Here is a 27,305-nt window from a genome sequence, read left to right as displayed (position 1 = left end):
GTATTATGCAGCCATAAAGCAAAAATGAAACCTTACTATTTGCAACGATGTGGATGGACCCAGAGAACATTATGCTAAGTAAAATAAGTCAGTCGGAGAAAGACAAATACCATATGATCTCACTTATACGTGGAATCTAAAGAAAAGAATAAATGAATGAACTAATCAGAAACAGTCTCAGAAATATAGAGGAAAAACAGGGTTGCTAGAAGGGAGGGGGGGTGGGAATGAGGGAGAAGTGAGGGGATTAGAAAGCACAATCGGTAACCACAAGATTACCAGGGGGGTATGAAAGTGTTTGGGGAATATAATCAATAATGCTGTAAAGATTTTGTAGGGTATCTAATGGACACTTGTCTTATTAGGGAGACCCCTTCCGGGATGGTATAGATGCTTGATCACTGTGCTGTACACATGAAGCTTAAGCTGAATAATAATGAATGTCAACTATAATTTAATATATATATATATGCTCACAAGAAGTGGCATACAGCATTAGGAATAGACACAGTGGAAATGTAATGGCTGTATGCAATGTCTGACGGGTAGTAGATTGGGGGAAGGGGGTTATCACTTTGTGAGGGGTATAAATGATAAGTGTCTAACTATTATTGTTTTGTACACCTGAAACTAATTAAAACAAAAAAACAGATGAGCAGTTGCTAGCATTCCAGACAGATCCAGTTCTTAGTGAGGTGGGGTACCTGCCTGGGGGACATCTACCTCCCAGGTAGAGAGATGCTTGTCGGGGAAGCCCTGCTGAAATGACACAGACTCACTCCTCATCCTGGATGTTTTAACCAGCCAGCCAGGTAAATTTTTAAGCACAGTTAGCAGAGGGGAGGGGAAAATTCATGCACAGTACTGTGTTTCCCTGAAAATAAGACCTAGCTGGACAATCAGCTCTAATGCACCTTTTGGAGCAAAAATTAATATAAGACCTGGTCGTATTTTACTATAAGACCGGGTCTTTATAGTAAATAATATACCTGGTCTTATATTAATTTTTGCTCCAAAAGACACATTAGAGCTGATTGTCCGGCCAGGTCTTCTTTTCAGGGAAACACGATATTGAGCCAACAAGCAAAAAGTGGATGTTCACAATGATGATCCCGAATAATAAAGTTAATGACATCAAAGATGATTAAAATAATAGTTACAAATAAAGCTCAAACCTAGCAAATGTTATCACCCCCTTTGCAATATGTAACTTTCAGAGTATGAAGAACTTTAGAGTTCACACCTTGAATTACTAATGTGTAATTCAATAAAATTGGTCTTCAATAAGGTTTATATTAAATAATTGAACTAGGTTTCTTTCTTTTTCCTGAAAAAAACTGCATCCTACATGAATTTGGTACCTGGCAAGTTCCAAGTAAAAAACGAAAGGAAAATTTAAAATGTTCACAGAAGGCCTAAATGTGCAAGTTCTCACAATATATGGTACAAACTTACTTATTTTAAAATAAAGTCAGTTTTTTAAAACTCACAAAACATGACCGTTTAACATACAATATCGGGAAAATCGTTCATAACTCCATCACTTCAAGGTAACCACCATGTTCCAGGTGTTTGTGGCTTCCTGCGCAGAGATTCGTTTTTTTGGTGTTTACATCGTTTGCGTATCCTGCCATTTAACATTATAGCAGAAGTATTTTCTAAAAAGCAAACAAACCCCACACTGATGATAACGGCTTGCGTTTCCACAGCATTCAGGAAATAAGCAAAGTGTTACGAGTAGATGTCCTACCGCGTTAGCAAAGCAGGTTTGCAACCGAGAAGCAACCAGGGTGGCGACGTGCAGACTCCGGGCTGCGGGAGACGCGAGAGGCCTCCAGGGGGACGCGCGGAGAGAGCGCCGCAGCGCAGGCCTCCAGCCGCGGCCCGCCGGACCCTTCCGGGCCCAGCAGAGGAGGTGGGTGCGCGGGTCAGAAGGTCACGTGATGCCACTCGCTCCTACTTGCAGGAAAACCGTGAAAGCCTAACCCCGTTGCTAAGGAGACAAGATAACAGAGAGGGCGACTCCCGCGGGCGGTGACCCCCGCAAGGGTACCGGCGTCCGATGGGCGACCTTGGGCACCGGGCTCAGCACTTACTTCTTGACGGCGCTCAGCCACCAACGCCGTGCTAGTCTCCGTGAAATCTCAATCATAGCGATTCCCGGGACCCGAAAGCTGGGCCCGGCAGTCGATCGTGGGTATAACTCAGGGGGCGGGGCCGGCACGCAGGGGCGGAAGGAAAGGCCCAAGGGCAGGGAGGGGCGGAGATGGGAGGAGGGACTGGGACGCGCCAAGTCTTGGCGAGGCTGGGGCGGGGCCGGTGGGCGGGAATGGGGACAGTAGGGGGAATGCAGGGGGGAATGCAGGGGGGAATGCAGGGGGGAGAGCAGGGAGGGGGAGAGCGGGGAGGGGGAGAGCGGGGAGGGGAGAGCGGGGAGGGGGAGAGCGGGGGTGGCCGACCCGAGGGCGAGGAGTACCCGAGGCAGGAAGAGGAACCCGGATGCAGTAGGTCAGGGCGAGTCCGGGGCTTGGCCTGCACGCGTGGGAGGCTGGACTCCGGGAAGCGGTTCGGCTGGAATGCAACAGGTCGTTGCCCGTTTTGCTGATGTGGAAATTGAAGGGCAGAAATGTTTATTTGGTGGCTTTGCCAAAGACTCAAGACTTGGAAGTGATCAGAGTCCTGATTCAACTCAGTGCCCAGAGTCGAAGTCCCGAGAAATTTTATTATCCCTTGCTCCGTTATGATTTATGCTTCATCAGGCAGATCTGGGTAATGGTGTAGGTGTGGGCAAAGATGAAAACCAAGTAGAACAATTTGGACTTACTCTGAATATTTCTTCAGATGTTCCAGGGTGATGGTTGATAAGCTGAGCTGAGTCTCTCAAAGACCCTGACCCCCTCCCAGGCTGAGTTAGGTGACTCTCAGAGGTAATGGGACTATATAGTCAGAAATTGCTTGCAGCGCTATTTATAATAGCCAAGACTTGGAAACAACTGAAATGCCCATTGGTAGAGGACTGGATTAAGAAGCTGTGTGTGGTACGTTTATGCAATGGGGTATTACTCAGCTGTAAAGAAGAATGAAATCTTACCATTTGCAACGATATAGATGGACCTAGAGAACATTATGCTAAGTGAAATAAGTAAGATGGAGGAAGACAAATACCATATGAGCTCACTTATATGTGGAATGTAAAGAACTGAATAAATGTGCAAAGTAAAAAGAAATAGTCTCAGATATAGAGAAAAAACTGATGGTTGCTAGATGGGAGGGGGTGGGGATGAGGGAGAAGGGGAAGGGATTAGAAAGTATAAATTTGTAACTACAGTATTGCCACAGGGATGTGAAAAACAGTTTGGGGTATATAATCAATAATGTAAAGATTTTGTAGGGTGTCAGATGGGCACATGTCTTGTTAGGGAGACCACTTCATGGACGGTGTAGATGCCTGACCACTGCACCGTATACCTGAAGCTGAAGCTAAATAATATTGTATGTCAACTATAATTATGTATATATATAGTCATGGGATATGGAGTGCAGCATAGGGAATAGTTAATGGAATTGTAACAGCTATATACAATGCCAGAGGGGCAATAGATTGGGGGAGAGGGGTTATCACTTTCTGAGGGGTGAAATGTGTAACTATTACATTGTTTTGTACACCTGAAACTAATAATAAGAATCATAATAATGATAATAAAGAAATTGCAGATACTGGAAGATCCACTGGGCTCCAGAAGATGAAGCACCACTCAAAGAAAAAGTATTAATCTTTTTTAAAAGTCTCTCACTGTTAAACAGATGTGGATTGTGTAACCTTTCATGATACAAGTGAACTCTTCTCAGGCATATGTCTACTATGTTTCACACAGAAAAGTGGGGTGTGGGAAATTAGCTATCTTTATCAAAGAATAATTTAAACAATAAAGAAGGAGCATGTGTCAAAGATTTACTTATTAACTAAGGAATCAGAAGGATCATAAAAAGGAATTTGAAAGACTGGTTTATATAGTTAATGTAAAAAAGAATGCTGGAATAGATTGCAAGGTTAGATACAAAACCATCTAATAGCCTACAGAGTAATAAAACCATAAATTTGGGGGCAAATTTTTTTCTGTTGGACAAATCATTTGCATCTTTAACAGTTGTCATTTACTAAAGACCCATCCATTAGATGGCAGTTCCTACAGAACTCTGACCAATCAAGATGCCTAATTGACATCTCAAATTTTTTATGCTGTGTGATTTTATTTATTAAAAATTCTAAAAAATCCAAATGAATCTTATTTAAAATTTCTATTTTTATTATTTATAATTACAGTTGAAATTCAATATTATATTAATTTCAGATGTACAGCATAGTGGTTAGGCATTTATATAATTTACGAAGAGATCCCCTTGATAGGTCTAGTACCTACCTGGCACCATTCGTAGTTATTACAATATTATTGACTTATTCCCTGCGCTGTACTTTACATCCCCATGACTATTTGTAAATACCAAACTACTAGTTGTAGTTCTTAATCCCTTCTCTTTTTTTACCAAGCCCCACAACCGCCTTTCATCCAGCAACCATCAGTTTCTTCTTTGTATCTGAGTCTGTTTCAGTTTTATTATTTTCTTCTTCAGATTCCATATATAAGTGAGATCATATGGTTTATATCTTTCTCTATCTGACTTATTTCACTTAGCATAATACCCTCTAGGTCCATCCATGTTGAAATGGTAAGATTTCATTTTCTATGGTAGAGTAATGCATCATTGTATAAATGTACCACAATTTCTTTATCTAATAGTCTATTGATGAACATTTAGGTTGCTTCCATATTTTGGCTATTATAAATAACCCTGCAATGAACATAGGAATGCATATAACTTTTCGAATTAGTGTTTTGGATTTCTTTCAATAAATACCCAGAAGTGGAATTGCTGGGTCATAAGATAGTTCTATTTTTAATGTTTTGAGGAATGTCCATACTGTTTTTCACAGTGGCTGCACCAATTTGGAATCCCACCAACAGTGCACAAGTGTTCCCTTTTTTCCACATCCTCACCAACATGTGTTTGTTGATTTATTGATGATAGCCATTCTGACAGCTGTGCTGTGATATGTCACTGTGGTTTAATTTAATTCTCTGACGATTGGAGACATTGAGCATCTTTTCATATGTCTCTTGGCCATCTGTATGTCCTCTGGAGAAATGTCTATTCAGGTTCTCTGCCCATTTTTTAATTGGATTGTTTGGTTTTTTGGTGTTAAGTTGTATGAGTTCTTTTACATTTTGAATATTAACCCCTTATCAGATGAATCATTGGCAGATGTCTTCCATTTATTATTTATTTATTTATTTTAAAATTGTGGTTTTTATAGTTCAGTGGCATTAAGTACATTCACTTTTTTTTTTTAATTGGGGAATATTGGGGAACAGTGTGTTTCTCCGGGGCCCATCAGCTCCAAGTTGTTTTCCTTCAATCTGGTTGTGGAGGGCACAACTTAGCTCCAAGTACAGTGGCCGTTTTCAATCTTAATTACAGGGGGCTCAGCCCATGGTGAGAGGTCACGCTCTAACCAACTGAGCCATCCAGCTGCTCCTCTTCTCCCATTTAGTAGGTTGTTATTTTATTTGTTGATGGTTTCCTTTGCTGTGCAGAAACTTTTTAGTTTAATGTAGTCCCATTTGTTTGTTTGTTTGTTTGTTTGTTTGTTCATGTTTCCTTTGCTTAAAGAGATATATTCAGAAAAAATATAACTAGAGCAATATCAGAGAGTTTATTGCCTATGTTTTCTTCCAGGACTTTTATGGTTTCAAATCTTACATTTAAGTCTTTAATCCATTTTGAGTTTATTCTTGTATGTAGTGTAAGAAAGTGGTCTAGTTTCATTATTTGCCTGTATCTGTCCACTTTTCCCAACACCATTTATTGAAGTGACTGTCTCTACGCCATTGTATGTTCTTACTTCCTTTTTCATAGATTCATTGACCATATAGGCATGGGTTTATTTCTGAGCTTTCTATTCTGTCCTATTGATCTATGTGTCTGTGTTTATGCCAGTACCATGCTTTTTTTCCCTTCCTTCTTTCCTTCCTTCCTTCCTTCCTTCCTTCCTTCCTTCCTTCCTTCCTTCCTTCCTTTCTTTTTTATTATAACCTTGTAGTGTACTTTCATATCAGGTATCGTGATACCTCCAACTTTGTTGTTCTTTCTCGAGATCGCTGTGGCTATTCAGGGTCTTTTGTGGTTCTATATAAATTTTAGGATTATTTACTCTGATTCAGTGAAAAATATCATTGGTATTTTGATATAGGTTGCACTGACTCTATAGATTGCTTTGGGTTATGGACATTTTAATGATGTTAATTCTTCCTATCCATGAGCATGGTATATGCTTCCATTTGTTTGTGTCTTCTTCAATTTCTTTCTTCAATGTCTTATAATTTTCTGAGTGCAAGTCTTTTACCTTGATTAAATTTATTCGTAGGCTTTTTTTTATATAATTATAAATGTGATTGTTTTCTTAATTTCTCTTTCTGATAGTTCATTATTCATGTATAAAAATGCAACTCATTTCTGAATATTAATTTTGTATCCTGCTACTGTACTGAATTCATTTATCAGTTTGAATAGTTTTTTAGTGGACTCTAGGGTTCTCTCTACAGAGTATCATGTCATCTGCAAATAATCACAGTTTTACTTCTTCCTTTCCAATTTGGATACCTTTTATTTCTTTTTCTTGTCTCATTGTTGTAGCTAGGACTTCCAATACTATGTTGAATAGAAGTGGTGAAAATGGACATCCTTGTCTTGTTCCTGATCTTAAGGAAAATGCTTTTAGCTTTTCACTGTTGAGTATGATATTAGCTGTGGCTTTGCCATATATGGCCTTTATTATGTTGAGCTCTGTTCCCTCTATTCCCATTTTGCTGAGAATTTTTGTCATAAATGAAGGCTGGATTTTGTCAAATGCTTTTACTGCATCTATTGATATGACTATATGATTCTTATTCTTCATTTTGTTTATGTGGTGTATCACATTAATTGATTTGCAGATATTGAACCAACTTTGCCTCTATGGAATAAATCCCACTTGATCGTTGTGTACAATTGTTTTGATGTATTGCTGGATTTGGTTTGCTAATACTTTGTTGAGGATTTTTGCATCTGTGTTCATCATGGATATTAGTCTATAATTTTCTTCTTTTGTAATGTCTTTACTTGTTTGGAATCAGGGTAATGCTAGCCTCCTAACACTTCTCTAGGGTGTTAAAGCTTGGGAGCCTATCCTCCTCTTGAATTTTTTAGAATAGTTTGAGAAGGATAGGTGTTAGTTCTTATTTGAATATTTGGTAAAATTCACCTGTAGCCATTTGGTCCAGGACTTTTATTTCTTGGTAGTTTTTTTTTTTTTTTTATTACTGATTCAATTTCATTAGTAGTTCAGATTTTCTTTTTATTTTTGATTCAGTTATGGAAGACTGTATGTTTCTATGAATTTATCCATTTTTTTGAGGTTGTCCAATTTGTGCATATAATTTTTCATAATATTTTCTTATGATCATTTGTATTTCTGTGGTGTCAGTTGTAACTTCTCCTCTTTCAGTTTTGTCTTTATTTATTTGAGTCCTCTCTCTTTTTTTCTTAATGAATCTGGTTAAAGGTTTATCAATTTTGTTTATCTTTTCAAAGAACCAGCTCTTGGTTTCATTGACCTTTTGTATTGTTTTTCTAGACTCTATTTCATTTATTTTTGGTCTAATATTTATTATTTCCTTCCTTCTACTCACTTTGGGCTTTGTTTGTTTTTCTTTTTCTAGTTCCTTTAGGTGTAAGATTAAATTGTTTATTTGGGATTTTTCTTGTTTCTTGAGGTAGGCCTGTATTGCTATGAATTTCTTTTTTAGAACTGCTTTGGCTGTATCCCATAGATGTTTGGGTCATTTTGTTTTCATTATAGTTTGTCTCAAGGTATCTTTTAATTTTTCCTTGATTTTGTTGTTAACCCATTCATTGTTTTGTAGCATGTTATTTAGCCTCCTTGTGTTTGTATGTTTTTCAGTTTCCTTCTTGTAATTGAATTCTAGTTTCATACTATTGTGATTGGAGAAGGTGTTTGGTATGATTTCAATCTTCTAAATTTATTGACACTTGTTTTGTGATCTAACGTGTAGTCTATCCTCGAAAATGTTTCATGTATGCTTGAAAAGAATGTATATTCCTCTGCTTTGGGGTGAAGTGTTCTGAAGCTATCCATTAAATGCATCTGATGTGTCATTTAAGATTGCTGTTTCCTTGTTGACTTTGCCTGGATAACCTATTTATTGATGTCAATGGGATGTTAAATGTCGTGTCCAGCATGACATGGGCAGTGAGAGAATGAGAAGGGGCGGCGAAAGGTTAAGAAAGAAACTGAAGTCAAGAGATTTATGCACTAGGGGCCAAGGGTCTCACAGCCTCAAAGGACTGAGAGCCCTGTATCGGGCCACATTGTGGCTTTTATTGATGTTCACACAAGGAAGTAACATTGTTTTCTCCACGGTCTGTGAATTTCATACATTATACTAGGAAATTGATTCAAACCAATCACCCTTGCCTGCAAGCAGCAAGAACCAAAAGTCACAGGATGTCTTAGTAATTGTTGTATGAACCGAAAGTCACAGGATGTCTTAGTAATTGTTGTATGTACCTCCCCAAGGGACAAAACCTTTATGCTGAAACTTACTGATATGAATAGATGGAGAACTGATGTTATCACATCATTGAATCTCTTCCCAAGCAGGTTGTGGGAAGGAATATAGCCACAGAGGCAGAAGCTCTCCTTAGCCAGGAGAAGGTGGGGGTCTATGCCCACCTCTATCAACCCCGTAAGTTCTCCTGACGGCCCCTATGTGACTGTGCCTGGCTTAGGTTGTTCCTTCCTTGAGGAATCTTATCTGTCATTGACTAACCAGCCATCCTTTGGGGCCAAACAGGGAGACATAAGGTGTAAGTACAAAGGGGAAGCCAAGTCCCTGAAAGGATCCATCTCACAGACTCTCCTTTCTTTAGGGGTAGGTACGAGGGGACAGACGGATAGGCTGCTGCGTGACAACAGTTATAGTCCCTTACTATGGTATGACTGTATTACTGTTGCTCTCTCCCTTTATTTCAGTCGATATTTGCTTTATATATTCAGGTGCTCCTACGTTGGGTGTGTAAATGTTTACAAAGGTTATATTCTCTTGTTGGATGGATTCCTGTATCATTATGTAGTGTCCTTCGTTGTCTCTTATTATACCCTTTGTTTTAAAGTCTACTTTGTCTTATATAAATATTGCTGTGCTAGTTTTTTGTGTTTCCATTTGCATGAAATATCTTTTTCCATCCCTTTATTTTCAGTTTGTGTGTGTCTCTCAATCTGAAGTAGGTCTCTTGTAGGCAGCATATGTATAGATCTTGTTTTCTTATCCATTCAGCCACCCTATGTCTTTGGATTGGAGCATTTAATGCATTTACATTTAAAGTAGTTATTGATAAGTATGTGTTGTTGACATTTTGTTATTCATATTTTTTATCTTTTCCTCCTCCTCCTCCTCCTTCTTTGTCCCTTTCTTGTAATACTGTTTTGATGGTGATGAACTCCTTTAGCTTTTTCTTGCCTGGGAAGCTCTTTATTTCTCCTCCAATTCTAAATGATAGTCTTGCTCAGTTGTAGGTCCTTGCTTTTCATCACTTTGAATATTTCCTGCCAATCCCTTCTGACCTGCAAAGTTTCTGTTGAGAAATCAGCTGACAGTCTTATGGAAGCTCTCTTGTAGGTAACTAATTGCTTTTAAGAGTCTCTGTTTGTCTTTAACCTTTGGCATTTTAATTATGATGTGTCTTGGTGTCAGTCTCTGTTCAGGTGCATCTTGTTCAGGTCTCTCTGTACTTCCTAGACTTGTTTGTCTATTTCCTTCACCAGGTTAGGGAAGTTTTCTGTCATTATTTCTTCAAATAGGTTTTCAATCCCTTGTTCACTGTCTTCTCCTTCAGGTACCCATATCATGGAAATGTTGTTATGCTTGATGTTGTCCCTGAGGTCCCTTAAACTATCCTCATTAAAAAAAGCTTCTTTTTTCTTTTTGCAGTTCCAATTGGGTATTTTCTGTTACCTTGTCTTCCAAATCTAGTTCATTCCTATTCTTCATCTAACCTGCTGGTTTTTTAATCTAATGTATTTTTTATTTCAGTTATTGTATTCTTTATTTCTAACTGCTTCTTTTTTTGTGGTTTCTATCTTTCTGTGTAAGTTCTCACTGAATTCATCTCTTCTTTTCCTAAGTTCATTAACCATCCTTATAACTAGTGTTTTGAACTCTGTGTCTGGTAGATTGCTTGCCTTCCTTCTTACTTAGTTATTTTTCTGGAGTTTTGTTTTTTTTGTTCATTTGGGACATGTCCTTTAGTCTCTTTCTTTTGGCCGCCTTCCTCTGTTTATTTCTATGTATTAGGTAGATCTGCTATGTCTGCTAGTCTTGGCCTTATACGGGTGGCCTATGTAGGAGGTATTCTGTGGGACCCTGTGGTGCAGTCTCCCTGGTCACTTGAGCCGGGTACTCCAGGGGTGTTCCTTGTATGGATTGTGTGTGCCCCTCTGTTGTAGTTGAGCCTTGATTGCTGTTGGCACCTCAGTGCATGGGACTGACCCTCAGACTGACTTGCTGTGAGGCCTGGCCATAACTACAGCGACAACCTATTGTGAGGGGGCTGACGCCATGGAGCAAGAGTTGCTTTAGGAGGGCTCTGTTGCTGGGTTTGGGTTTGTCATTTGTGGAGCTGGTTAGATGATGCTATGGTACAGTCTGAAAATGGCTACTGCGTGTTTTGGTTCTGTAGCCTCTTGGGAAGAGCTCTGGTGTAGGTCAAGTTCAACTGCTGTTTGTGCCCATCATGAGGCTGCCTGATGGGAGCTACAAAATTATCTGTAGTGGGTTTCCACTGTGGCTTGGAGGTGCTTGGGAGAGGCTGTGCTGTGAACCAGGGCCAGCTGCCACTAATTTTGCACTTGGGATTTTTTGGTGGGAACCACAATGTGTGTTAAGGCCAGGTGCTCCTTTTGCTCGGCTTGTGGCCACTTAGTTGCAGATACATTCCAAGCCAACACTGGCCACAGCTTATGCTAGGCTTGTGGCCACCTGATGGATATCACAATGCGAGTTCAGACTGGTTGCTGCTTGTGCCAGGCTTGGGTCTACTTAGCAATAAGACACACCAAGGGCAACTGCTGCTTGTTTGGGGTTTGTGGACCTTTAAGAGATTGTAACAAAATCTGCAGTGCAAACCAAGGCAGGCCACTCCTGTGCAAAAGTGGCTTGGACCAGGTTTTGAGTTGGATGGGACAGGATCTCAGGGAATCACCATGGTGGGGTGAATGATATTATCCAGTTTAATGGAGAGCTCAGATTTGGCACCTACCTGCACTGGGCTGGCTGGGTGTCAGGAGAGTTCAACAAGGGAGCAATGGTGCATGCCAAAGCTTCTGCCCTGGAGAAGGCTACCCTGAACCTTGCCCCTCTAGCTTTTGCCCTGAAGCTAGTCAATTCAGTTCCTCCCTATATGTCCCTGGAATTTTTCTGAGCTGCTGTGCTGCATTTGAGTTCAGAGTGAGTGAGTCTGTGAGTGAGCAAGTCCATACACAGGCCCCTTAAGGGGAATACCTGGTACTCTAGCAGCCCTCCATTTCACTTGGATGTAATCTCTGCTGGTTTTCACAGCCAGATATTATGGGGACTCCTCTTTCCAGTAATGGTGCCTTCAGCTGGAGAGCCTGGTGTGGGACTGGGACCCCTCACTCCTCACAGGGGATTTTTGCATCTGAGACATCCCTCCTGATTCTTAATTGCCACACCATGTGTGTAGGACCTGTCCGTTCTGTGTCTCCGCCCCTCCTACCAGTCTAAATGGCTTCTTCTTTATTTCCTTAGTTATTGGACTTCTGTTCAGCTGGTCTTCAGGTGGTTCTCAATGATGGTTGTTGTATAATTTAGTTGTAATTTTGATGTGGTCATGGGAGGAGGTCACCATCTTGACTGGAAGTCCATATTATTTCTTAGACTTTAACCTGAAAGAGACAAAGCCAGGCTTACTGCTTGATGTGGAGAGAGTGGTGACAGGAGTATATGGGGAAAATCAACAGCCCAGATCCACACTGCAGTGTTGGCAGCGAAACCATACATCCAAGAGCCTTTTCACTGTGTTCTGTTATTAAGAAGGGTTTATATATTTTTTAATCCATATATTTTTTTATTGAAGTGAAATTTATAAAACATAAAATTAACCACTTTAAAGTGTATGGTTTAGTGGCATTTAGTACATTCACAGTGTTGTAAACCATTACCACTGTCTAGCTTCAAAACATTTTCATCACCCTGAAAGAAAAACCCATTAAGCAACCACCAATCTGTTTTTGGTCTCTGTGGCTTTATCTATCCTGGATATTTCATATAAATGGAAACACACAATATGTGGCCTTTTGTGAGTGGCTTCTTTCACTTAGTATAATGTTGTCAAGGTTCATCCACATTATAGCATGTATCAATATTCCATTCATTTTTATGGCTGACTAATATTCCACTATCTGTATATACCACAATTTATTTATTTATCTGTTAATGAACATTTGTGTTTTTTCCACCATTTGGCTATGACGAACAGTGCTGCTATATACATCCATGTACTAGTATTTGAGTACTGGCATACCTTGGTGATATTGTGGTTCAGTTCCAGACCACCGCAATAAAATGAGTTGTAATCTTTTTGCCTATGGAGGATCTTGCTTTCAATTTGAAAAACACAACATCTGTGATGTTCAATAAAGCGAAGAGCAATAAAACAAGGTATGCCTATTCTTACCTACAGTGGGGACATTATGTTTGCCTTGATTATTTTCCACATTGTAGATTTGGCTCAACTATCTTGCTCAGGGGTTCTCAACCCTGTATGCACATCATCTGGGGAGATTTTTAAAAATACATGCTGGAACCCCACCCCAGAACAATTAAATCTATAAAAGCTCCCCAAGTGACCTTACTGTACAGCCAAAGTAGAAAAGAACTGGCCTCCTGCCTAGGGTTCTCAGATTTTACCATGTATCAGATTCACTTGGGGGCTTCTTAAAACACAGATTGCCTAATTTCTATCCCAGTAAGTCAGAATTGGGGTGTGCACATTTGTATTTCCAATAAGTTACTAGGTAATGCTAATGCATGGGGGCTACTCTTTGAAAATCACTGGCCTTTCACCCGTCAATGTTGGGGTGGGGGCATCAGAATCACCTGGGAAGGTCTATCAAATCATTCCTTCTTTTGTTATGTTCTGGTTGGAGGAGTTGAGGTGGCATGTGTATTTTAGAAAACTTCCTAGCTTATTTTGCTCACCTGCCTCTTCTCCCACTAGTAGCAATTAAGAACCATTGTTTTAGCTTCCATGTCTTTCTGAATATAGGTAGTACCAGCCAACCTGTTACCTATTTCTACAAGCCTTGTAAGCCCTCATCCATGTATCCTCACATCTAAAATGCTTTCCTCCTTCCACTGTTGAAGTCCCACCCGTCTTTCACTGACTAAAGTATCACCCTGGTATTTTCTCCAATGTGATCTTCAGTCCTCTTTCATCTATCCTGTCTCTGGATTCTCATTGTGTCTACAAGGCCATGAGAACTACAATGTAGAGCACAGTGCTTAAACATGTACTGTTTTCAATTATTCATGGATTGTTTCATCTGTGTTACGAGAGAAACATTTTTCATATATTCCTTGGTTCCTTTTGTTGTTCTGTGTGTTGATTCAATAAGAAGAATCATAAATGTTAGAGTATTTATGTAGGAGAGCATTTGCCCAGTCATCTTATTGTACAGACAAAAGTCGGTGAGTCAATGATCTTGAACTCTACCCAAAGGACACTATTTACTGAAATACCTTGTTGAGAGCCTAGCTCTACTATAAAGAGGCTCCACAGCAGAGAGGCTAACAGGCAGTGTTTTTGCTGCAGTATGCTATGGTACTAGGTCTGCTTTTCCTATTTACAAACAGCACTCATTACTAATTAAAAAGAAAACAATTTAGAATTATTATTTTTGCTGAAAACCATATGATACCTTCTCAAGTGCAATTAGGAGAAAAATCACTATATTTTTCCCAGAAGCAAACCGGATATAAATAAAATATGGGTGTTAGGTGTAGTGATATCTAAGGCCTTGAAGTTGTTCTTTTATTTTACTTTACTCACTGAGCCTATAATTTTACATATTGCATAACTAACTAATGACATTCCCAGGGATCACTGTGGCTCAGACTAGATCAGGGATTGGCAAAGTATGGCTCCCACTCATTTCTGTAAATAAAGTTTCATTGGAACCCAGTCACAACATTTGTTTATTTATTGTCTGTGGTGACTTTTGCTCTGTAAAGGCAGAGTTGAATACGTAGTTGCAACAGAGATTGTGCATTAGGTTGTTAGGGCTGCCATGACAAACTACTACACGGGGTGGTTTAAACAACAAAAAATTATTTTCTCACTGTTCTGGAGGCTGGAAGTTGAGATCAAGATGTCAGCAGGATTGGTTTCCTCCTTGGCTTGTCGATAGCCATCTTCTTCTTGTGTCTTCACATGGTTGCCCCTTGGGGCGTGTGTGCGCGTGCGCAAATCTCTGCTTATAGGGACACCAGTCCTATTGGATTATGGTCCACCCTCATGACCTCATTTTAACTTAATCACCTCTTCAAAGACCCTATCTCTAAATACAGTCACATTCTTAGGTACAGGTAGTTAGGACTTCAACATATGCATTTAGTGGGGGCGCAATTGAGCTTATAACAGAGTACATAGCCACAAAGCCTTAAATAGCTGCTATCTGGTCCTTTATAGTAAAAGCTTGTTGACTTCTGCTATACACTATAATTTCTCCTCTACAATATAGTAAAACAACTCCAAAATGTAACCACCAAAGTTTTTCTGTGCCCTCCGCAAGCAGCTTTGGCCCTGGCTGGTGCCTTCACTGGAAGAGTGCCCTGAGTCACACTGTCATGTTTCACAGCAGGACTTGCAGTGGGTCCATTCCTCTCAGAGACCAGAGAGCTGTGACCATACTGTAATTGGCTATAACTTCCACCTTCTGGAAGTATCATTATTTTTTCACACTTATACTTCCTTTTTTCAACTTCCGTCACCAACATAAGCACTTGGCCCTTTTGAGGGGCTGTTTTTGTCAAAGAAGTGAATTTTTTTTTATCACTTAGTGGTGGTTGCTGAATATTCTAAGAGGAACTAGAAAAACCAAGCCACCTCTGCGTGTGGGGGCTGGAGGTTGGCTGACCCATATATTGGCAAGTGGCTCACTCTGTAGCAGCTACTAAAATAGGGCACCAGAAAAATGACCCATGGTTCCATGTCACATAGACCTTTAGAAGTTCTTGACAAAACTCAAAACTACAAATGTTAAATTAAAAATAGACAAGGCTCCACTTGATTGATATCATTTGGAGAAGTAATTCCAGTAGGCCCTGGTCGACATATGTCCATGAGAGACTCGCTATTGCATTTTTTAAAAATTTATTTTATTGGGGAAGGGGAACAGGACTTTATTGGGGAACAGTGTGTACTTCCAGGACTTTTTCCCAAGTCAAGTTGTCCTTTCAATCTTAGTTGTGGAGGGTGCCATTCAGCTTCAAGTTGTTGTCCTTTCAGTCTTAGTTGTGGAGGGCGCAGCTCAGCTCCAGGTCCAGTTCCCATTGTTAGTTGCAGGGGGCGCAGCCCACCATCCCTTGGGGGAGTCGAACTGGCAACCTTGTGGTTGAGAGGACGCACTCCAACCAACTGAGCCATCTGGGAGCTCAGCAGCAGCTCAGCTCAAGGTGCTGTGTTCAATTTTAGTTGCAGGGGGTGCAGCCCACCATCCCTTGTGGGACTCAAGGAGTCGAACCGGCAACCTTGTGGTTGAGAGCCCACTGGCCCATGTGGGAATCGAACCGACAGCCTTCGGAGTTAGGAGCATGGAGCTCCAACTGCCTGAGCCACCGGGCCAGCCCAGCTATTTCATTTTAAGGAGAATTTTAGGAAACTAGGTGAAAGCTCCTATCATATTTTGGTTTCTTTGGATCTCAAGATATAGCTACTAAAGTAGGTGTCCAACAGAGTTTCTAAAACTGGGCTTAGCTAGTAACTTTATCTTGGATGGGGTTGCTTTCAGGGCACATGTCTCTGGCATAATTACATATTTTCAGGAGTGGAAGAGACCTGAGACACCTCTCTGACCAAACCTCTCTTTCCTGAAGAGGAAACTAAAGCCAACTAGTGAAGAAAGAACCTATCAAAGGTCACAGTAGGTCATGTCATAACTAACATTGGGTAATTCTGGGTGTACACCTGACCCTCCACATTGTCCAGTGTCCCTGGTAAATGGCTTCCATTCTTCTGCCCCCGGGGCTACAAAGGTTTATGCAGTCCCTTAGGACAGAGTCACCATTTCAGGAATTTTGGAAGTGTTACAAAAGTGGCAGTGTTGTGATGGATTTTAATAAAAAATGGAGAGGATTGTGTGTCTACTGCAGACATAAGAATTCTCTCTTGAATGCAAGTGGCAGCCCGAGGCACGGCAGTCACAGTGTGATGGAACTGGCCCAAGACTAGTCTTCTGTTTTGACAGGTCATAAAGTATAGTTTGCTGGAATGAAGCTTGCTCAAAGAATGGAACACTGCTGCTCTAGAACCCCGGAGCTCTCCTGTAAGTGCGAAGTTGAGATGCATAAAGCTGGGGGTGCTCACTAAATGTAAAATGGGCACAAAGACACATAGGCCTGCAGATGGCTTTCACCTGTGAGAAGTGATGGCGCCAAGGCAGACATTCATGTGGCTCTTCATTCAACCATTGAGCTCCCAGTCTGTGCAAAGTCCTGGAGACACAACCAATCCTGCTCTCAGCCCTTTATAGCTTCCAGGAAAGAAAAGGAGGCAGACATTGATGAAGTAAACATACTAATAAGTATGAAATTACAGTGCTGACAAAGGCCTTGGAGGAAGAATGGATGCAGGTGTGGAGGTTAGAGGAAGGGGCCGGCTAAAGCAGCAACGCTTGCCCCAGGCTGGTGGTGAAAACTAACTGCTGCTTGGATTGAGCCTTCTCTCAGGGGCATATCCCCAAGAAATGCTTCTTATGCGGCATTATGGAGTTCTGATTTGCTGGCATTGCCAAGTGATTGTATGAGTGATGGAATCCTAGACCTAAGAGGGACTTTGGTCTTCTAACCAAAGACCCAATCTTCTCCATCTCTATAGCATCCCTAACAGAGGGTTAGTCAATCACCTCCAGACACAGGGAACAGAATTGGTGCTGTTCTTTTAGAAAGACTCCTTGGGACACAGGTCAGGAAGTTGGGGACAATGAACATCTCTGTACAAAGGCAGTGTGGGAAGAGAGAAGTGAATACTCTTGAGCCCTAATCCAGGCCTAAAAGTTCCTGGGACAATGGGGCTATGAAAATACGCGTTCAGCAAACAGCTCTAAAGCTAGGATATCACTACCATTCAGAAATGCTAAGGAAATACACATAAGTAACACAAAGTGCTTTTGGAATCTGTCAAATTCCCATTTCTTGCCCCCGCAACTCCTGCCCTCATTGATAATGATGCATTCAAATCAATTACACACTTGGGGGTACTTGTTTTTGATATCAATAGATTCTATGGTGGTTTGACCTATTTAATGCCAAGAGGAAAAGCACCACAACCACCTACATCAAAACAAAAGGCCAGTTATTCCGTGCCCTCCCTTTCCCCACCCCTCCCAAATCAGTGGACAGAAGTCACAGAAGTCCCTGGTGACAACAGTGTGAACAGTTACACACTTCTACAGTGTCTTCCACTGGGAACAAAAGTGTTGAACCACATTTACCGCTGCAAAAGGAAGCCTGCAATTCCCTCCTAATGCTCTATTTTGACTACACTTAAAAAAACCCACAAAGAAACAAACTCCAAAATGTCTTACATGTTTTAAAAACCTTTGCACTGTAAGAGATTAACCTGCACCTTCAAGAACCTAAAATTTTTGTCAGCAGTTCAGGGAGTAGACAGAGGTGCATTTAACTACCATCTCTAAAAATGCTGCCCCATTTATCTTTTAAAATGCCCCTGGTTCTTCAGCACTTAAATTGCATTATGTACCTGAGTATAGCTACTTGAAGGCAAGGGGATGTCAAAATTCAGTCCCCAATTGATGATTTATAGCTTTTCCTTCTATAGCTTTCCCTGTAAATGGCTCCTAAAAGGATTAAAAATGGTTGAAATTCTCATGTCTGGATGATGTTTCCTGTTGTGAGGAAGAATAAGAAAAGCAACACAAAATTCTGTCTCCCTGGGGGAAGCAGCTGTTTTATTAATGGCTGTATTAATTGTTCCAACATCAGCAGGGTCACAGTAGGTGCTCAATAAATGCTGAAAAATGTGGAAGGGGCAAGGGGCCGACACACTCATTGATCCGTTATAGATGCTCTGGGTTGGACTGGAACTTTTTGGCATGGTCTCCCCTTGCCACTTTCTCAAATGAAATGCAGCATGGTTAGAAAGCCCCGATTCTCAGAGGTGGATTGAGGTGGGTACGGGATGGGAGGGTAGAGAAGGGTCACAGAAAGCCTGAGGGAGGGGCTTACTGTTGCCGCTCAACTTATTTGAACATTTCTTTCTGATCCATAAAGTGGCAGGTTCCAGGAATCATGCAGAAATAAGAGCAGTCAGTACTGACTGTAGGTCCTGGGAGCAAAATATCTGGACAACGCTGCTAAAGAGAATCCAAGTATATTACCAATAGGAGGTTATATCTATATCTATATCTATATCTATATCTATATCTATATCTATATCTATATCTATATATTATATATCTATATCTATATCTTTATCTATATCTCTCCTGGAGAGAGACAGAGAGAAATTTAAGGAATTGGCTCATACTCATGTGATTATAGAAGCTTAGTAAATCCAAGATCTGCAGGGTGGCCCAGAAGCTGGAGGCCCAAGAAAGAGTTGCAGTCTGAGTCCGAAGGTGGTTTGTTGGCAGAATTCCTTCTTGCTCGGAGGTCAGTCTCTCTTCTATTCAGGTCTTCAACTGATTGGATGAGGCCCACCCACATTATGAAGGGCAATCTGCTTTACTCAAAATCTATTGATTTACCCGTTAAATTCATCCAAAAACTTCTTCACAGAAACATTGAGAATAATGTTTGACAAAATATCTAGGTACCATCCAGTCAAGTTGACATAAAATTAAGCATCACAGCAAGGTACCAGGGAAATGTTTAGAAGATGTGTTTAGGGGGTGACCAGTTTGTCCAGTGGTTAGAGCGCAGTGCTCATAACACCAAGGTCGCTGGTTTGATCCCCACATAGGCCAGTGAGCTGCGCCCTCCCCACTAGATTGAAAACAACAACTTGACCTGGAGATGAGATGTGCCCTCCACAATTAGATTGAAAACAATGACTTGACATGGAACTGATGGGTCCTGGAAAAACACACTGTACCCCAATATTCCTCAATTAAAAAAAAAAAAGATGTGTTTAGTGGTTACCAGTTGGACACCACTTAGACAGTTGTGTGCCTCCTGGAAGAGAACAGCAAGCCTCCGACCAAGAGCATGTACCACTCCCGAATCTGGGGAAGCTAGAAAGGCTCTCCTTTCACCTTTGCCTTCTGCTCTTCACAACATGCCTCATGGTTGAAGAGATATTTTCATAGTACATTTCCCAGGATGAGTTTGGCACCATCATTTCTCAAAAACAGGTGACTGCAGGGATGTGTGAGTCTGTAAAGACCCCAGAAATTATCCTCTGGGTCAGGACTGGAGAACAGCAAGAGGAAGGAGGTGGGGGGACCAAAGAGGAGTTCCCAGATTTCCTGCCTAGGATACACTCCCACAGCTGCTCTGGTGGCAGGGCATATGGCAGTCATGACAGTGACTGGGGTTCATTTCACAGCTTGGCTTCCTATCAAGTTATCTTTTCACCAATTTGTTGTTTAGTGCAGCTATTTGCAAACTCTCTTCTGTTACTGGGTGTTCATCAATGTGATATATATATATATATCACATCATATATATATATACACACACATATATATATATGAATGTAAATATACTTATTCAATTGAAACAAACTAAAATGAATTATGGAGGAATAATTCTTTCTTTTAAAATAATTTTATGTCTTCACAGTGTGAAAATAGAAGAGCTCTGGAGAGTTGAAAATACACAGTTTGGGGATCGTAAGAAAAATGACTTCAGAAGTACCATAATATTTAAAGTCATCATTAAAAAAAGATTTAAAATCAATCGTTCTTCCACCTAGGTCTGACTTTAGGTCAAAGAGTAAAAGAGGAAATTTACTTTAGCTCTCTACTGTACTTAATTGTAGCACATTATCTCACTGTGCTGTATTCCTTTGTTAGCTTATCTCTGCTGTTCTTAAACGTAGGGATTGTGCTAAGTGTTATATTCCCAATCCCTGCACATTATAGGTGGTTAATAAATGTTTGATGAATAAGTGAACAAAGGAATAGTGTCATTTTTGTTATTGTTCATTTATATTTGGGGGGAGCATACATTTGGGGTTTTAAGACCCTGGGAAGTCTCATAACACCCTCAGACTGAACATGTCCAAAACTGAACTCACTTTTTTTTTTTAATGCTCCTGGGACTCCTGCTACTTCTTTACCTTTGTCCCCTGTCACCACACATTTAGTCAGAAAGCCAGAATTCCTGTTATTATCCTTGACTCCCCACCTCTGGTTCCCAAGTTCAACCATCAAGTCCTGGGATTCTGTCTCTTCAGTTGTTCTTGGTCCCCCACCCCTAACTCACACTGTGCTCCTCATCACTTTTCACCCATCTCGCTTCAGGTGGTCCCTTCCCAGCCAGTTCCATCTCTGCCAGGGATTTTTAAAAAAACTACAAACCCCATGAAGTCACGTCCTGCCTCAAACCTACCAGTAGTTTCTGGAACCTCTCCAGTCTGTTGGGATAAAGCAGATTGTGATTTGGCCCTGAAAGTTCTTGAGAATCAGCCTTTGCCCACTCCTCTTGCTCAATCTTGTTACTTCCAATATTGACCTTTTGTTCCAATAACACAAGCAACTGTATCTCCATAAAATTGCCAAACTCTCCCCTTCCTCCTCACTTAGCTAATTTCAGCTGTACGAGGTATGACAATTAAGTTTGCGAACTTGCCACCGTATACTTCCATTGGCAGGACTGTACAACAGCTCGGTAAGATATGATAACTGTGGTATATCAATGTCTCACAGCTGTGTCCCTGTCGATGTGTGGTGGTGTCTTGCTGAGTGGTGTTCATTATTGTTGTTGCATGGTTTTGTGTGCTGTTGCAAGATGTCTGAGCTTGACTTAGAGCAACGAACAAACATTAACTTTCTTGTTAAACTTGGCAAGAGTGGAAGTGAAATCAGGGACATGTTAGTCCAAGTTTATGGGGATAATGCCATGAAGAAAATGGCAGTGTACAAATGGATTAAACATTTTCCTGAGGGGAGAGAATGCGTCACTGATGAAGAGAGGCAAGGGTGGCTAGTAACCAATAGAACTGACAAAAACATTGCAAAAATTCATTGAATTGTGCATCAAAATCAGCTGACTGTGAGAAGCATAGCAGACCAAGTAAATATCAATAGAGAAACAGTTAAGAAAATCTTAACTGAAAATCTTGGCATGAGAGAGGTGTGTGCAAAAATGGTCCCGAAGGAGCTCACCGATGAACAAAAGCAAAGGAGAATCAAAGTTTGCCAAGACCTTTTGGAGAGGCAAGATGATGTTTTGGGCCATGTTATCCCTGGTGATGAAACATGGGTGTACCAATACGACCCTGAAACAAAGTGTCAAAGTGCACAAGGGAAGTCAGCCAGTTCTCCACAACAAGAAAAGTTCCCTCAGTCCTAATCAAGAGTCAAAACAATGTTGCTAACCTTTTTTTTGATATGAGAAGGATTATTCATTATGAATTTGTACCAACTGAACAAACAGTTAACCAAGTTTACTATTTGGAAGTGCTAAAAAGGCCGCGTGAAAAAGTCAGACGAAAACGACCTGAACTTTTCACCAACAATTCATGACTCTTGCATCACGACAATGCACCAGCTCACACTGCACTGTCTGTGAGGGAGTTTTTAGCCAATAAACAAATACTGTATTGGAACACTCTCCCTATTCACCTGATCTGGTTCCCAATGACTTCTTTCTTTACCTGAAGATAAAAGAAATATTGAAAGGGAGACATTTTGATGACATTCAGGACATCAAAGGTAATACGACGACAGCTCTGATGGCCACTCCAGAAAAAGAGTTCCAAAATTGCTTTGAAGGATGGACTAGGGGCTGGCATCAGTGCATAGCTTCCCAAGGGGAGTGCTTCAAAGGTGACCATAATGATATTCAGCAATGAGGTATGTAGCACTTTTTCTAGGATGAGTTCGAGAACTGAATTGTCACTATGTGCAGGATTGTGGAGCTGCCAGTTACAGGTGCTGACCCCCCCTGGCCAAGGGGAGCGTGAGTGACTCAGGCTGGGTCCCTGGACCTTCATCTCAGGACTTGAAAATGTGACTGAAGTGACACAAAGAAGGATAAGAAATGCTAGGAGCCCCTTTACCCAGCTCAGAAGCTCTGACACATGGTCAGCAGGTCCTTGCTGGCTGGATCCCTAGGCCCCTGGATGTTCTCTGACTCCTCCTTTCTGAGCCTCTCTTTGTTGGGTCTTTCAAATAGGGTCCCATTTTGCTTGAGTTGGCCAGAGTCAGATTCTTTGCTTGCAACCAAATAACCCAAGTCAACATCCTCTCACCCTCTACAGTGCTGTCTCTGGAAGCTTCCAGATCCCCCAGCCTGACCTGGAGCCCTGTGTCCTCTGCTCTCAAAGGCCTTGACTGGCCTCAGCAGGCTGTGAATGTCTTTATAACCCTGGTTCCTAGCACTGTCTCTGCTTCATAATTGGCAAGTGGTAAGTGCATTTTGTATTCCTTAATTAAAAATAAAGCAGAGAATGAGGTAAGCATAATTTTACAGAAATGAAGAAAATGGATTTTTTTTACCATTTTTAATGAAAACCTTAAAATATACGTGTATATAAATTATGAATATACATATATATAAAATTATAAATATATATATAAATTACATATATAAATTCTATTCTCTAAACAACATAAACTGAACCAAATTCAGCCACTTCTTGATGGTTCTGTGAATACCCTTCGTAGCTCTGCACTGGCATGAGATTATGCCCTCAGGATATTCTCAACTGTCTTTTCTTCTGCACCAAATGGCTCAAAAGTTGTTTTATGGTTTCTTGGTTTGTAGCCTCTCTCCCATCACCACTGTATTAGCCTTTATTTTTCAATGTTTTTTTGACGTGTTAGTCAACATATTTTTACAGAAAGCATATCATGTGCCAGGAACTGGGTTAGGTATTAGAAATGCAAAGATGTATGGCCCCAGTTCTATTCTCAAGAAAAGCATAGTCTTGGGGGGCTGGTTGGCTTAGTTGGTTAGAGCACAGTGCTCATAACACTAAGGTCACTGTTCGATTCCCACATGGGCCAGTGAGCTGCACCCTCCACAACCAGAGGGAAAAACAACAGCTTGACTTGGAGCTGAGCTGCTGATGGGCTGGCCAGTTGGCTCAGTTGGTTAGAGCGCTGTGCTTATAACACCAAGGTCGTGGGTTTGATTCCTACATGGGCCAATGAGCTGTGCCCTGCACAACTAAATTAAAAACAATGACTTGACTTGGAGCTAATGGGTCCTGGAAAAGCACACTCTTCCCCAATAAAAATTTTTTTAAAAAGAAAAGAAAGGCACAGTCTCGGGTGGGGGGGTCAGGCTATTGATCAGAAACTCAGTGTAGAGGCAGATATATGTGCTGGGGGCTGGAAAGTACCTAGGCAGGGCACTTCATTCAGTCTGGGGGACAGAGAAAGTTATCTTGAGCTGAGTCTTGACAGAAAATAGGAGTTACCCAGGGGAAGGACTGTCTGAACTTGCATCGGACATCTCTGTTATGGGGCACCTAGCCCCTTCCCTTCCTTTGGGAATGGCTGCTCCTTTACTCTCACTCTGTGGTTCTCCTGGGAGCTGCCAAGAATGTATATTCATAGAGTTCTCTTCCTTGCCTCCCATAGTCACTCCATGTCATGGTGGGCTACGTGGAGCCCCCATCCACTTGACCACAAGTTATTGTTCAGGTGGGTACACTGCCACACTGAGCCTCTGGGTGTCCTCCCCCTGAATGTTTTGAATTGTCAGTGAAACATAGAGTGTTTGTGGAGGTAAGAGCAGCAAGATGTAGGACTCACGAGTTGGCATCCTTGTTTCTTGCCCCATGGAGAAAGTTATCCAGCAATGAGGGAGAGAGAAGGCTACTGAAGAGAAGCACAGATAGAGAGGAAGAGTCCAGGGGACTCTGATTCCAATTGTTCCTGAGGCCAAATACATCCCCATTTTTCTTAGAGACTGCTGGTCAACCCTTCTTTGTATCACGTGAGGCATTCTAGTGCTTTCCAATAAATTCTTAATTATTTAATAAATAATTTATAATAAATAACAAAATTCCTGAGTAATAGCTAAAGATATTCTCATCCACAAACAAAAAAGTTCTGACAAAGGCAATGTCCTAATCTGTGGGGTACCCAGCCACCATGAGTCAGTGAGAACTGGAAGACAAGCACTCTTGCTTATGATAGAAAACTGGCCTGCATTATGGAGCAATAAGTTGATGTGCACAGTGGGTGTTGTCACTCCAGCAGTACTTGACATTTCTAAGCAGATGGCTTTATAAATCTGATTTATTAGAGTCATGGTGGAGGCTATAGACAGCCTGGATTATTTAAAGACCATCAAAGGAGGGGCTGTTAGACACTCAGTTCAGAGACCTGTGCCTTTCGTACTATGCCACCTTTCCTTTGCTTGACTCTTTATGAGACTTATCACCTCATCTCAGCCTGCCCTTGGGTGCAGATGGTCACATCAGCCTCATCCAGATTAGCGCTGTCTGCTGTTAACTCAGTCCTTGGTCTCAACCTATGTTTCTGTAGTAGCCTTTGATGATGCGCTTACACTTTTACTAGCACATGACCACTATCTGAGTCTGGTTTTAGTTTTGACTTTTTATGTTCGAGCTGAAAACTTAAAGAGACCTTTGAGCCAGAAGGGGGCCCAACCTATGCAGTGCTACTCAAAAGCCAGCCAGACATTCACTGGCTGAAAGACCTGTAACAATTTAAGGCAATCTTTCTTGAATTTTAGGAATAGAAGAGGCCCAGCAGGGCACAAGGGATTATAAAGAATCCTCTGAAAAGTGAAAAGCAAAAGATAGCTAAAAGAGACATCTGGAGTCCATAATGAGATGGTGGGGAAGATAACTGGGGGGTGGGGGTGAAGGTAGGTACTGGGGCCAAACCCTGGTGGGATTGTCACCCAGCTACTTGATTGTCCCAAGACTGGTGTGGTCTGGAAAAACTAGACTCGTATCAGTCCTCTTTTGGGAAGTTCTCCAGGCATCCCTGGAAGAGCACCTACTCCCAAAGTTGGAGCTCAGCCCTGAGTCCCAGTTATTGATAAAGACGTTCAACAAAGGTGTGACTTCAATCTTTGTGGTGGGAAAGAAGTTCAGTCTTATTTTCAATACCAATGTCAACTCAGTTTGTCCTTGAACTTTGCTTTGTTCTCCCACTCCAAACCTCTCGAGGCACTAAAAGTGTCAGGAAAACAGCAGGTCTTTTGAGACACTTCGATCTCAAAGCCCAAGTTGAAGGATGTTCAATGCTCAAGTTCACCAGACAGAAGTCCTTGTTTCTTTTTAGGTTCTCATTGTGAAACATAAGGAGGTTTATTATTGCTCGGAAAAGTTTTCTGGAAAGGTACCTGAATGGAGAAAGTAAGGAACAACAGAGATGTTGACCCAATGAGGTGCCCTCTTATCTTCCCAGCGCTGTGGAGTTTTGGGTGCTCTTACCTGATCCAGTCCATTGCCATGTTCTTTCTCTTCCTGCTGAAATAAATTTGGAGGAGAGATCAGAGGCAAGATATTTTGATGAAACAGTTGTTATGCATAGAGTCAGCTCTCAGTTCTCTGAGGTGAAAGGAGCCCTGGGGATACATGTAAATCTGTGTGGTCTCAACAGCCTTCAGCTGCTGAATAGTTATGTGGCTGAGTGGAGGGAGGCAGCAGCGAGAGGGAACAAGAGGGACGTGAAACAGCCAGGGAAATTCTCAAGTGGAATTGGCCCCTGAATTAATAAGATAAGTTATAAAAAATCTGGGAAATGCTCAATAATGAATGACCCGCCATGAAAGAAGTCAGTAAAAGAGGTTCTAAAAGTCTCTGCAAAAGCCTTAAAGGGAGCGGTGCAAACACTGTGAGCTGATTGTCATCGAGGAGCCAACACCTGGATCTGAATCTGATGGACTGGGCCTCAGTGTAGCTCAGGCTGCAGGAGGCCCACTCACTTTTATATTTGTCAAATCTAGACATGATGGTTCTGAGTGACAAATCCCCTCCAACTTCTAAGGGAAAGGGGCAGTGTTCTAAGCAAGCCATGAGAAAGCTTGCAGAATATATTTCCACTGCAAGTATTAAAATATACTTTATTGTTCAAAAATGCTAACCATCATCTGAGCTGTTACAATTGTAACATCAAAGATCACTGATCACAGATCACCATAACAAATATTATAATAATAATAATAATAAAATTTGAAATATTACAAGAATTACCAAAATGTGACACACAGATATGAAGTGAGCAAACAACTGTTGGAAAAATGGTGCTGATAGATTTCCTTGAGGCAGGGTTGCTACAAACCTCAATTTGTAAATAAACACAGTATCTGCAAAGTGGAATAAAGTGAGGTTTGCCTGTACAGGCTTATCCTGTGCAATATGGAGACTATGTAACAGAGTGGAGGGTAGAGAATAGTCGCAATGCAGGGAGGAGATATGGGGCCAGAGGCAGCTGAGGAAGCTGCCCCCATTTCAGCTGAGAAACATCATATCTAGCACACACAACAGCTGCACCTGCCCAGAGTTTATCTGTCAAGAATATCAGGCTGAAAGGGTTACTCCTGGTAAAGTAGATCTCCTCGGGCTAGAATGAAAATAGAGACCCTAAAAAATGAGGCATTGTGCCCATTCACCCCTAGGTGACTGCCAGCCTGGACCTCCAATCCAGAGGCCTGGGGACTGCTACAGATCACTTGGGAGCCGTTAGCATGGGGGACCAGAGGTCACATCTAGGC

General features: G+C 41.4%; 1 protein-coding gene, 1 long non-coding RNA gene and 1 other non-coding gene across 6 annotated transcripts in view; 2 read left to right on the top strand and 1 right to left on the bottom strand.

Moving 5' to 3' along the window:
* The window catches only part of ECI2 (enoyl-CoA delta isomerase 2), a 36,550-nt gene extending 34,295 nt beyond the window's left edge, over positions 1-2,255 (bottom strand). The window contains exon 1 of one of the 4 annotated variants that reach the window (XM_019752360.2): positions 2,097-2,255. In XM_019752360.2, coding sequence (XP_019607919.2) covers positions 2,097-2,152 — 56 coding nt within the window. In that variant the 5' untranslated portion in view covers positions 2,153-2,255. Of the gene's footprint in view, positions 1-1,750; positions 1,887-2,096 lie in introns of those variants that run through there. The other 3 variants (XM_019752362.2, XM_019752363.2, XM_019752366.2) reach the window with 3 other exon arrangements.
* Positions 1,794-20,699, top strand: LOC141572159 (uncharacterized). The gene is made up of 3 exons (XR_012497340.1): positions 1,794-1,915; positions 16,664-16,741; positions 20,220-20,699. It is a non-coding gene; the product is annotated as an uncharacterized LOC141572159 (long non-coding RNA).
* Positions 20,700-23,680: 2,981 nt separating this feature from the next.
* Positions 23,681-23,754, top strand: TRNAI-UAU (transfer RNA isoleucine (anticodon UAU)). The gene has a single exon. It is a non-coding gene; the product is annotated as a tRNA-Ile (tRNA).
* Positions 23,755-27,305: the final 3,551 nt, after the last annotated feature.

The sequence above is a fragment of the Rhinolophus sinicus genome, linkage group LG06 (genome assembly GCF_036562045.2).
Source record: "Rhinolophus sinicus isolate RSC01 linkage group LG06, ASM3656204v1, whole genome shotgun sequence".
Taxonomy (NCBI): domain Eukaryota; kingdom Metazoa; phylum Chordata; class Mammalia; order Chiroptera; family Rhinolophidae; genus Rhinolophus; species Rhinolophus sinicus.
The sequence above is the reverse complement of the archived record's forward strand: the minus strand, read 5'-3'. Positions and strand labels throughout refer to the sequence as shown.